The 13049-nt window shown below is 41.2% G+C and overlaps 1 protein-coding gene across 2 annotated transcripts in view; it reads right to left on the reverse strand.

The window, feature by feature from the left end:
- Positions 1-13049, reverse strand: part of ITGB8 (integrin subunit beta 8) — a 95200-nt gene that overhangs the window by 32380 nt on the left and 49771 nt on the right. For both annotated transcript variants that reach the window (XM_075558323.1, XM_075558324.1), the window contains exons 4-6: positions 8898-9144; positions 7154-7319; positions 6463-6621 (exon numbers count right to left, since the gene is read on the reverse strand). In XM_075558323.1, coding sequence (XP_075414438.1) covers positions 6463-6621; positions 7154-7319; positions 8898-9144 — 572 coding nt within the window. The remainder of the gene's footprint in view (positions 1-6462; positions 6622-7153; positions 7320-8897; positions 9145-13049) is intronic.

The raw sequence follows: 13049 nt of genomic DNA on the forward strand, positions 1-13049 counted from the left end.
GTAGTAAATGCATATACATTGATATGATTTGTGCTTCTTTATCTCGCTCAATAACACTAGTAACCATCATGAATATCTTCTTATCTCTCTGGCAATCTTTAATGTTGTGATAGAAACAAATAAAAATTTACACAATTTGCATTTAAATTTACATAAAAGGAATTTACCAGTTAGGTTTGTGTAAGGGAATTTCTCCCCGGAGAAAATTTTAAGAATATAATTAAATTCTTATAAAATGAAAACTCGAAATTCTATCAGCTGTACTTTTATGCTCCCCTCTTAAAAAAAGTCGTAAAGCAGGTTTCTGATGGTCTGTATGGCTTTCGTAAATTAGGGAGAACAAGAAAAGGCAAGACACTGAGCTGTGCTTCGTTTTCCCTTGAAGGCAGCAACTGCTTTCCCTATGTCTTTGCTTCCGCAAAAAGGAATCTCAGTGTGCCAAGCACTCCTCCCTCTTAACGTTTAAAGCCATTCATATTTTAAGGAAAATTTAACCCATATGTTTTAACCAGTTTATACTTAACTGATCATAAAATTGATTTTTAAGGAACAATTCAAAATGCAAGCAGCTTTTGGATTATTATTAATCCCTTTTCCCCTTTCAAAAACAGGAAGTCACATTGACCAAAAGCACATAAAATTAAACCCTAGGAAGTTCTTGTTTGGCCAGAAGCTCATGAAGAAAGTCAGTTGAATTTGTAAGCAGAAAGGCTTTTTTTTTTTTAACCCTAGAAAGAAAACTGCTTTTAAAAAAACCCCAAGTACCTAGAAGCAGATTTTTTAAAATTACAAATGTATAACAGATGTTGCAATAAACCACTGTTGACAGCAGAGCTGTGGATTAATGACCAGGGCTGGGGCCCGCTCCCCATTTCCCCACGAAGCACAGTGTCATTTAAGTGTTTTATCTGTTATGTCTTCTCCTTCACTAGCAGGAGCACACACTCCCTCAGCCAGCTGTCCGTTGTCCGTGACATCACTGATCTTCGAGCCTCACTCCCCTTCTCCCTAGCCCATTATACATTGTTTCTCTAAACCCTGAAAATAATTAATAGCGATAACAAACATTTCAAGGGCAAATGGGAGGCATAAACGAAATGTGCCAGGACAGCTGCTAAGTAATTCAAGGCAAAAGGATTCCTTTTTAATTTTTCTTCTTCACTGACACCTTCTCTGAGACCTGTGGGAAGGAAGTTGTAAATGCCAGGAGGGAAGAGGAGGTAGGAAAGACTCCATGGGAGCGCTTCCAGTCAGAGATCACTGTGTGGGGATGGATGGTGGAATACTAATAATGTGCTTACGTAGTTGGAGAAAAAGCATCGAATAAAATGGGAGCCATAATTTTTTTATTAAGTACTACTGGATTTTGGTAGTGACTATTATCCTAAGAACAACAAGCACAACAAAATAGAGGTTAAATAAAATATTCAATTATTTGAAATTTTTCCCCTTCACATTTTCAGGGGAGGACAGGTAAATACAATAAAAGCCACCTGATTGTAGAGATTTGTGCAGAGATGAAAATGTCAAGTAATGTGCTGTTAGTCAACATCTCTCCTGACCGCCTGGTTTTTATACCTACCTGGCTGCAGAGGGATCATCTCATAGATCAGGGTTTCCCAACTTCAGAACTGTTCAGACTAGTCTTTGTTGGGGGCTGCCTGGGCTCCGTAGGCACTGTAGCAGCATCCCTGGCCTCTTCCCACTAGGGGCCAGTAACGCCTCCCTCCTGGGTTTGTGATAAATAAAAATGTCTCCAGGAAGCAAAGTTGTACCCCATGCGCAGGTGAGGACCAGTGATGGAGTGTAGTACAGGACCCAGAGTTGGGCTCTGGAAACAGACATTTGTCTACACCTCCTGGCACTGCAATGACTAGTTGTGTGGCAATTAGCAAGTGTCTCGATCTCTGAGAGTCCCAAGACAGGTATGAATATTAGAATGCACCTCTCAGAGCTGGGGTGGAGATTAGGTGACTGGGGATGCATAAAGGTTCTCACTCATCTTTCTCATTAGGAGTCTCAGATTTGCGGTGACTAGGGAGTGCAGGTCCTGATAGGGGACTGGCTGCCACCCACCTTATGCAACTCTGTGCCTGGCTGTGTGACTACAGACATGGTCTCTGATCCCTTTAGTGCCTGGGACTCCTAACTTCCAAAATGGTCGTCATGAGAATGCCACACATTTTAGGGGCCTCCCAACTGTGACGCTGTTGGCATTTGGGGCTGGAGAATTTTTTGTAGTGGGGGGGCTTCAGGATGGTGCGTGGTGTTACATAAATGTAAAGGGCCAGATACTACAAGACTGCTTACGAAAAGACAGACTTAAACAAAGGCTTTAATAAAAGGTATTTATAAACCATTAGCAAAGGTTACATGTTGGGCTCTCTGTTTGCTTTGTCTGACCTGACTCAGCCTTCTTTGCTGGTAGCGCCTGAAGGCATTTAAGTTTCGGACTCCTGCCGCATATGAGATTTACTACAATCCTATTTCATCTATTGAAGGAAGGGCACAGACTTTCAACAAAAGTAGCAACTTCCAACAAAACAACCATACAATTCTCTGCTCAAATAGGATTTAATTGAGACATAGGACATTGCAATCCATAAATATTTTCACTAAATATGTTTTGATTGTGCCATTTTGCATATGATCAATTTGCATTTGCGTTCATTCCAGAGACACTAAAAATCCATTGCCAGGCTACTCAGAACCTGGTACAGATGTTATTTTCAGGCATTATTTTGCTTCCACTTTAAAAAAATTATAAACAAATGTTCGCAGTCTAAATCTCTTTGCTAATGATTAAAATTATCTCCTTAAATGGAATGCTGTCTGTTATCAGTAATAATTATAAATGATTCTCCCAGACTTTGAAATGTCAGCAATTTCTTTCTGATAAAAAAGGAATATTAGGATAATTATGATATGAAATTGGTATCTTGAATGGCTTGTCTTCATCTGTAGTTCTGGATAAATTGAGTGTAATTCCATGTAATTGATTGAAAAAAAAAAGCTTCCTAAGTCAGTTCTCATAAAACAAGTCCGTTACAGTTGTATACGAGTGGCACAATCTTGACTGCTTCACCCTTCACAATGGCTCCCACTGCCATGAAGTCGACTCCAACTCTGTAGCACAAAGGAGCAGGGTTCCTGATGGAAGCAGATGCCTTGCCTTCCTCCTGCTGCGTGGACCGCAGACACTGGTCAGCAGCCCGACACTTAGCCGGCTGCACTAGCTGGGCTTCTTCAGAGGAGTTAGTAATGGTGATGAAGACCTGTGATGCTGGCCTAAGCCTTTGGGTTGGCGGTGCTTCTCATTTCTAGTAGTCTAGTCCACCTAGCGTATCCAGTGCTTGTTACTCTGTTTTTGGTTAATATGAAAATAAAATAAAACAACAACAACAAAGGGGTAGCTGCCATTATTTTGGTATTCACACTGACTTTCATGAAAGGGCTATGCATACATGTAGTGAAACTCTGGTCTAATGTGATTTAGACTTATACTATTAAAGCTCATCATCAATTACTTCACTTTCTTTAAAAAATAAGAAGTCTTGGATCAAGAAGTTCGGTTAGCATTCACCAATATTTGTCTTGGCGACCAGAGGTAAGTGTTTGATTCCTTGTGCTTGCCAAACTTACGCAGTTTTAAATCCCTATGCCATAACCAAGTAAGAGGGGGAAGAGCCAACATGCTGAGTCAGGTTAAGGTAACATGAGGCATAAGGAGTTTCAGAGTTTCAAGTAGCATATCTTGCATATGAATGTATGGCCCAGGTATCAGTCAGATTGTTTCAACTTCTTCTGTTATAAGGCAGCCTCCTCACCCCCACCACAGTGGAATGATCATTTTTTAAAGGAAGAGGAACTGCCTAAAGTGTGTAACCTGGACAACTGAACTAAGGCTTATGGCCCCCGATCCATCACGTCAGTGACGTTTGGGAAGTTCACATTTTTAGAGAAGTGGAACAATGTTTCGGAAGAAAAAAAGTTGTGCGTGATAGATTGTCCAAAATCCTGGTGTCATAAGAATCCAATCACTGCCTAAAATGCCACCATATTTAGAGTTTATTTTCCTAAGGTTCCATGACATGATACATGTCTGAAATCACAGAGGCATTTCTCTGCGTAAGGAACACTCCCTAGATAAGCAACAATACTCTCTCAAATCCACTTATCAAGAGATGACTTTGAGACTTGGCAGCACTTCAAAAGGATAATGTAATTTGAGAACAATGTGATTGGTATTTTCTTTTTAAAAAAAATAGCTTTCCCTAGTCTCGTAACAGAATAGTTCTCATCTCTGTCTCCACTCCCTAATAAAAAATTAGGGCTTTACTTTGTATTTCAAGAAGCTAAATTGAAGAAAGTTAATGATAGATATGAAATGACAAAGCTGGAGGGAGAGAGTCGGCCAAAGTAAAATGTGGATGAGGAGGAGGGGATTAGCAAATGGATTAGGACACTGTTGGGATAACTCCAAATCCTGTATTTTCTTTCAATTGAAGCTCTCATTTACTTCATGAGATCTTTACACTTCGAGTTTGCCTCTAAAAGACTAACCTCACCAAGAGTGGAACTTGCTTTCTGTGCTAATACAAACGACCATCTACATTTTCACTGTGTCTGGTAGGATGCTGCACATTAAAGGTTGATCTGCTTAAAATTTTTGCAGGGAAAACACACAAATTTCAGCACGTTTCTCATGGTGCAGCTGTCGGATTGTGTACTGAGACGCCTCTGGCCGTTGTAGAAAATTCACACACCAAAAGTCAAACAAAAAGGGAATCCCAAAAGGCCAACTGACTGTCAAAGAGTTGATTCCGTCTCCCAGAGATGCTAGATATGGTTTCTGAGAAGGTAAATCTCGAGGGGGGGTGGGGGTGGGGACGGATAGATAGCTTCATCTTTCTCCCTCGGAGTGGCTTGTGGTCAGCACTTCAAAACCTTACCCGACAGCACTACCAAACCAAAATAAATAAATAAAAGAGACTTGAGATCTAGCATTGTTTCTGGGGAATAAAACTAAAATATATATATATATATTTAATTACTGCCGTTGAGTCAATTCTGACTTAGAGTGACCCAATGGGACAGAAGAGAACTGCTTCTGTGGGTTTCCAAGACTGTCGCTGCTGATGAGCGTAGTCTTTCTCCCAAGGAGCTCCCCGTGGTTTGGAACCGCAGACCTTGCAGGTCACAGGCCAATGTGTAACCACTGTGCCACCAGGGCTCCTGAAAGCATCACTACGGTTCCTTAAACTCACAACGGTGCCTTCAAATACTTTGGAACTTCAAGGGAGACAGTGAAACTATCTGCCAAGTACCCATGAACTACTACTGAGCTGTAGTACCCGGCTTCATCATTACGTTCGACAGGCTGTGATTCCTGTGAGGTTGGGATTGTGGAGATGGTTCCGATAAACAAGAGTAGTGTAGGCAACAGCGCTAAATAGGAAATGAGGGTGGTGATGTTCAATCGGATTCCAAGGTTTGGGAAGCTCCCTTAGAATGGTTTGATAATTTTAAAAGAATGACACAAATACCCTCATTCACAGATACAGATAAGTATATATGTGTATTTTTAAAAACCTGACTAACCATGTTGTTAGGACATGCTATTTACTCAGTTGTTTGAATCTAACTATTTAATAAACACAATCACTAAGCATTCTTTTGTTTTACATGGAAAAATTAGACACCCCAAAGTCAACACAAACTAAAAAAAAAATCGAACATCTCTGTGTGATATCAGGGCATCGAGGTATAAATAGATATTGGATGCTTTCTACAGCTGATTTCCTATGTCTAGAGTTAGGTTTTCCGACATGGAGGCGGTTCTGTGACGGTATCTAAGCATGTGAGTCAAACGGTCGTCCTCTGTGAGGACTCTTGCAGATCGCTGCAGGCTTCCCAGTGAGCTCTGCCCAGCCGTACGCTTCAGAAAGAAGGGATGAGGCCCAGTGTATAGATGCCTGCCTTGTTTTACTAACGTTTTTTGTGGGGGGGGGAGCTGGGGGGAGGGGTGTCTATTTAGTTTCTACCCATTGCACTGTGAGGATACTCAGTCCTGTTATCCTTTTATGATTACTCTTTAGTGTTTGTAGATACCAACAAGGTAGAAATCATTTATTTACATATATGTATTCCCTCAGAGGTTCTCTAAATTCATAAAAAGTAGCCCTTGTACTACATTTATTTCCATAGAGTGGTTTATTGCACATCTGAGGGTCCATTGTTAGATGCAAATACTTTGAACATTTTATGGATATGTATAATTTATATATATACTACTAGTATTCATAAATGGCACTGTTTCATCTCTCTGTATTTCATGTCTCATCCTTGCCCTCTAGCTTGCTTCTTAAGGTGCTTTCTTGGCATGAGAAGAACAGAATGGCCAATTTAAACATATGCTTTAACATAAAGAACCGCAGTGACTAACAGCTCACGCTGCATTACCATGCTTGTGGACTTGACATAGACGTTGTTTTTCAGGTGGCAGTTCCCATCATTCGGCACCACCACGCCTGCCAATTTGCTGTCAAGAGCAAGATGAGATGTCTGATCTGTCATCACCAGCAGCAACCTTTTAGCTTCTTTTCGCCATCCAATATGACTCTTAGAACAAACATACAATTAGACCCTTGTACATAATTGAGTTAACAGCCATTCAGTCAGCTTGTAATGATGTGGGTGAATTCAAGACTGCTGCGTCAGCAGCACTGCATTGTCACCACACATCTTCTACTGAACTGTAACATGTGATCACGCCAGCTCCTGGCCAGAGGGCTCTAGGCTCCCTGAAGCAGGAATAAGATGGCCCTCCGACGTGAGCACACCCAATGTGAGCTGAGGAGGTTGTTTCCGGTCTCTCGTTGGAGGGTGGTGCATGAGAAGAGGAGCCCTTTGGGGAAGGATTCCCCTGTGCAGAGTTATTCTTTCACTTTGATCGTTTTCTATTTATATCCCTCTCCCAATTTAGCACCTCTGCCCAAACACATATCAAATTGACTAACGCTGGTGACTGACGAGAAAAAGGAGGGGAATGCATTCTTTCATGCTGGCCTAAAAGGCGAGAGGAAAAGAGAGGTTCTGAATTCTTTGAGAATTTGGCATCTGAACCAGCATTCAGAACCAAGAAATGTGTTACCTCACACACTGCTGCCTGCAGCATGGCATCAAAACCTCCTTCCGGTGTGTCTATGTTTCCAGAGATCTTCTGTTTGTGAACTGCTCTTTCAAACGCAGTGATGTTCTCCGTCAAAGACAGCACATGGATGTACCCGTGGGGAGGCATGCAGTCTAAATTATAGTCACTACACGAGAGAGGACAAATGCAGATTCTGTTTTGTGATGCTTCTTTCAAAGTCCCAGAATAGTAATAGCAGAAACGTCGGAAAGTGAAGGGACTCTGATATTTTGCCAGGGATATTTTATAAAGGGAAAACCTACACCTTGGAAAATCAGAAAGAAGTAGAATATTGGTGAAAATAGCTTTGTGAGTAGGAAAGAGGAGTCTAATATTTTGCTGTTCAAAAACAAAGATCAATCATGCCCTTCCAATCCAGGACACATTGGGAATTTGATACACTAGCATACACTACAAGAGTTCAAGAGACAAGGAGGGCTTGGAATAATTCCCTGTCATATTTTACACTGGACAGCTGACAAACACTTTCATGGAAATGTTTGTGGAATTTAGTTAAAACACCCTATTGCGAGTTGAGGTTGTGCACTGGTGCATATAGGAGCTGGAGGCACAGGGAATCCAGGGTGGATGATACCTTCAGGACCAGGGGTGTGAGGGGCGATGCGGGAAGAGTAGAAGGTGAGTGGGTTGGAAAGGGGGAACCGATTACAAGGATCTACATGTGACCTCCTCCCTGGGGGATGGACAACAGAGAAGGGGGTGGAGAGAGATGCTGGATAGGGAAAGATATGACAAAATTATAATCTATAAATTATCAAGGGCTCATGAGGGCGTGGGGAGCAGGGAGAGAGGGGGGAAAAAGAGGACCTGATGCAAAGTGCTTAAGTGGAGAGCAAACACTTTGAAAATGATTAGGGCAAAGAATGTACAGATGTGCTTTATACAATTGATGCATGTATATCTATGGATTGTGATAAGAGTTGTATGAGCCCCTAATAAAATGTTTAAAAAAACAAAACAAAAAAACACCCTATCGCTATTTGATTTTAGAAAAAATTTGCAGGGTTTTAAAAATTGATAGTGGACCAGGAATTATTGATGAATAGCAATAATCTATTTAAGTTATTATGTGCACTTCATGATATTCTAGAGAGTGAGGGTCAGCTTTTGGTGGATTTATAATCTAGAAGAAGGCTCATGGGCTCTGTGAGGAAATGAATCAATCCAATATAACATATAGCAGAGTTGGTTTGGTAAATTGGAATAAATTTTATCAAGGAAGGATCCTTTACATTTGTTTTGCCCCAGAAATTCAGCAAACTCGTGACAACTGTGTGTGAGACACATATTGTAAGGTCAGTTCTCTCATGGTGAAACATAACAGTATTTAGGAAGACACTAATAATAATGAATTCTTTCCCAAATAGTCATGTTCTCATTCTTTGACCCAACCTCCATGCAGTAACGGAGTTTTCTATGTTGTCCGACACCAGCAACATAACTATAACAGGATCACAGCAAAGTAACAGAAGAAATTATGGTTAAAAAAAAACACCAACAAAAACCCAAGCTCTCGATAGTCCCCAACACTTCCTTACAGAAACATTTCCCCTGTCCTAATAGTTTAGATCTTATTTTAGTAGGATGAAAATAGAAAAATGCATATACTCTTTATTTAAAATCAGGATTTTACAAGAAAATTTAAAACCCCACACATCTGACAACCACAGCCAATGTTAGATACCTGCACTGGTTATGGATCCTTTCTGGGTGGATGCTAATGTAGGGTGAAACGGTCTTATCCACATAGGAGCCGAAGCCAAGGCGGAAATCATGGGAGAACAGTGACATTTTTCTAGACAAGTCATTTCCAACAGAGTTTAATTTTTCTATATTATTGTGCATCGATGCTGAGACATCCACTAGATAATAAAGATCCACAGGGTATTTCTTCAGAGGATGAATTTTCAACATGAAATTAGCCTCCGCGCCTAGGTTAAAGAAAGGAAGGAAACATCACGGAGGCTTCATTCCAACATCTTAGGGTAAACACATCACATCAGGCACAACAAGTATCACAGCTCTATCCATGATGAATACGGTGAGAAACACTGGACAATTTAAAAGGCATAGCAATTCATTAGCTTGCAATGGATTCCTCGCAATTCTGTGAGATATATGAAAAGATGAAACAACTCAATATAAGTACTCCAGGGTATATACTCCTATTTATCGCCAGATGACGGCGTATTTCCACTGTAATCTAGAAAACAAAACAACAAGCAATATCTCTCTCCCCAAAGAGAATAAATGGCTGTGCTTTAGAACAATTTGAATAATCTCAGAAAGGTCTCTGAAGAAAATACCTCTTTATATGATACAGTGGTTAATTCATTATTTTGGTTTGAAACATATTTACATAAAGAGATGTGAAAATCTTAAAACTGGGCAGCACATTAAGCTACTCAAAACAATACCTTTTCATGAGTCTTAGTTCTACAGGGGTTAAGTGTTGGGCTGCTAACCACAAGGTCAGCCGTTTGAAGCCACCAGCTGCTCCGCAGAGAAGAGGAGGCTGTCTAGTGCCGCACAGAGCCACTGTCTGGAAATCCCACAGGGGCAGTTCTCCTCTGTCCTAGAAGGCTGCTATGAATCCGAATGGACTCAATAGCAGTGGTTCTTTGAATCACGAATTACTTGTTAAAATTCCTTCCCAGCGTTAGCTGAGAGAAGAAATGAGACAATAGTTCCAAAACTGGTATCCAACAGTGTCACTTTGAGGATTTATGGAACACACAGGGCAGTCTTTGTCCAACACATAGCCGGTGTTCAATAAACATATGTTGCCAAGGGCACTGGCCCTCAGCCAATGAACTGCTGGGGAAGAGAGAGTCCCAAGGAAAACAGGATATAAGTTTGTTTACTTCTGTCCATTACTGTTTGATACAATGACATGGGCTATTCTCTGAGTACCCTAAATAGTTAGTCCAAAGCCAAAACAACCAAACCCACTGCCATTGAGTCAATTCCCACTCAGAGCAACCCTGCATAGGGTTTTTGAGACTAAATCTCTAAGGGAGCAGACAGCTTCCTCTTTCTCCAGCAGAGCAGCTGGTAAGGTATAAACCTGTGACCTTGTAGTTAGCAGCTCAATGCCTAACCCACAGTGCCACCATGGGTCCTCACAGCATCGGCAGTGCTATTTAAGTTTAAAATGCTTGGTGGAAGAGCATCAATTTACATCCAAGTAATTCCGAACTCCTGAGGTATTAAAAAAATTTTCACTAGTCATTAATTATATGTTCTTAGAGAATGCTTTAAGTGGAAAAATAATTTTCATTTTAAAATAAGCATTAATTTGCATAAGCAATGTATAGTCTGGTCTATTTTTAAAGACATTCCCTAATTTGTCAAATCATAGTTTGAAGTTAATGTGCTTGACACTTGAAAGCAATGTTTTCTTGTAAATTATTTGATACATCAGACGTTTGCCCATCAGGTTTCCTACCCAATGTGTTCAAAATAACGTGTACGTAATAATTATATATATTATGTCTATAGTGACGAGGGGGAGATCATGTCCATGTGCATGTATCCTCCAATCATTTTTAATTTGCCCTTCTGTTGTGCAAACTCTATTAGCATAACATTCCTAACTTTCTGGTCCAAAAACTCCCAAGGAGAACTCAGGCATGTCTGGCCCGGCGGGGCCCGGCCCAGCTCACTCTTTCACCCTTGCTCTTGGCAGTGGACTGCCTGCGGAGAGCGTGTGCTGTTTCCTGGCATCCCATGAAGAGGCCTGTCCCTGATTGCGTGTCCTACAATTTGGGTGACTTTCAGTTCAGGAAACTGTTCGGGTCTGGTGCCCAGGCCCAGATGAATGAGAAGGAAAAGCAGAGTGTGAGGAGAACTGGGACACTGTCCGAGTGGAGGGACTTGGACCTGAAAGCAGGGGTTGGCATTTTCATCTTGGCAGTGTGTAGAGGACGTGTTTGGGCCATGAGATGTTCTCTTTCTTACACATTGTGTCATTGGCTCTTCACTGTTGTGATTCAGAAAGACTCGCGTGACTGCTGAGCTAGGCCCTGTCACATGCTCTTCCTTTGGTGGGTCACTGCAGCCCACTCTGTTTTCGGAGAGCCGATGCTGAAGGCAGTGGGTATTCGGCATCGAGCAGGAGCCTCATTGAACTATAGGTTGACCTTAGGAAACAGGCTGGGTCTGTATAGCACCAACAAAAGCACATTCATTGGAGCTCTAAACTACTCAGAGAGCTACAACCAAATGCCAGCCACCTGGGGCCCCTCAGCTGCTCATAGACTACAAGCAAATCCTGGTCTCCTGGCCTCCGTAAAGAAGAGATATGAGGAAGCTTTGCCGGAGGGTCACGTTTGAGCACATGCATTTGGGGGGCATAGATGCTGGCGTGCCTGGGCCAGTTCTTGATCTCGGCAGAGCCCGAGCCCTCAGCAAAATGAGCTTCCAAAACAGGGGGAAAGGAAACTCTTTCCCTAGAGGTAATGCTAGAGAGAACACGAACCACTGCTGTTACGCTGCGCAGCACCTGCATTCCCTGTGAGGTTCCAACTTTCACTCGTCAGTTCTAGGCTGATCCCAAGCCCCTCTGCGTGTGAGGGAGGAAAGCGAAGGGACCAGACTTGGATTGCCTGTGGCTTGTGGCTTGCTCGTGACTTGGAGACACTCCCCCACAATATGGTCTCAATTGGATTTGGATTGGATAATTGTATACAAGTGGAAACAATATCTTCTTTGCGAGGCAAGTTCCTTAAGCTTATATTTTATTCTATTCAATGAGATTGTTCTAAAGCCTAAAGTAAACTTGGCTGGGTTGTAAGGGAGCATGGGCTACTATTTCAACAAGGCTAATTGTGGTATATTTAAATTAATGTGGCATTTTATCTTTCACAATAAGTTAATTATAGCTGCTCTTTTCATCTTGGGGATTTTGAGTGTTACAAATAAAGGTTACCAGTTACTTAACTCAGTATGCGTTATCTTTCTTTGCACATCACGGGAAGTAAGGTGAGCAGTTTGTTACGCTGAGAAATGAGATCAGTCATGACTCAACTGTTTTCTTGTTCATGTACTTTGTTGCCATGATGCAAAGACTACATTCTTTTCAATAGCTTTCTATTTTGGGACCACAGGTACATGGAATAATGTCGTTGGGTGTGTGCTTATATGAACAGCTTTAAAATATTCTGTTCGTGTGGGTGTAAGGTAATTTAATTTTCCCTTTAATTCTGGTATGCATATTATAATATTTCATCCATTATAGGTATTTTTTCCATTTATTTTCTACATTAGAGTGTCAATTCCTACCACTGAACATATGAGATGACTGGAGAGGCCGACTTTGAGGAAAATAGTTGTAACTTTTTTTATTCATTTTGTTTTCCTTTATGGATGTAGAATTTCCAACGTAGGCCAGTACCTGCTGAATTGTAACATTGTGCCTTAAATCATAACGTTTTGACATCCTATAGGGCTTAAAGTTTGGGGGTCTATTCTGGTAACTTATTAGGCAGTCTATTTATTTTTTAGTTATCAAGCTTTAATGTAGCACGTGAAACTCGTTTCCGTGTGCCACACCTGTGCCACACCACATGAAGGTGTGCCTTCCACACCAGGCTTCTGGTCTTTTGCCAGGACTGTGCTTGTAGCCTCTTTATTTGTTTTCTACTCTATTTTTATTTTCTTGAAAGCAGAATATCATTACACTGATCTTCTAAACACTCACAATTGTTTGTCACACCTGGTTTGAAGTTTACTAGTAATTCTCCATCAAATGGCTAATGTCCAAGTATTTAATATGATAGAATATCTCTATAACCTTGCTTCCACCTATATCTCTTGCTCTAGCACAACAAATTCC

The sequence above is a fragment of the Tenrec ecaudatus genome, chromosome 9, assembly GCF_050624435.1.
Source record: "Tenrec ecaudatus isolate mTenEca1 chromosome 9, mTenEca1.hap1, whole genome shotgun sequence".
NCBI lineage: Eukaryota > Metazoa > Chordata > Mammalia > Afrosoricida > Tenrecidae > Tenrec > Tenrec ecaudatus.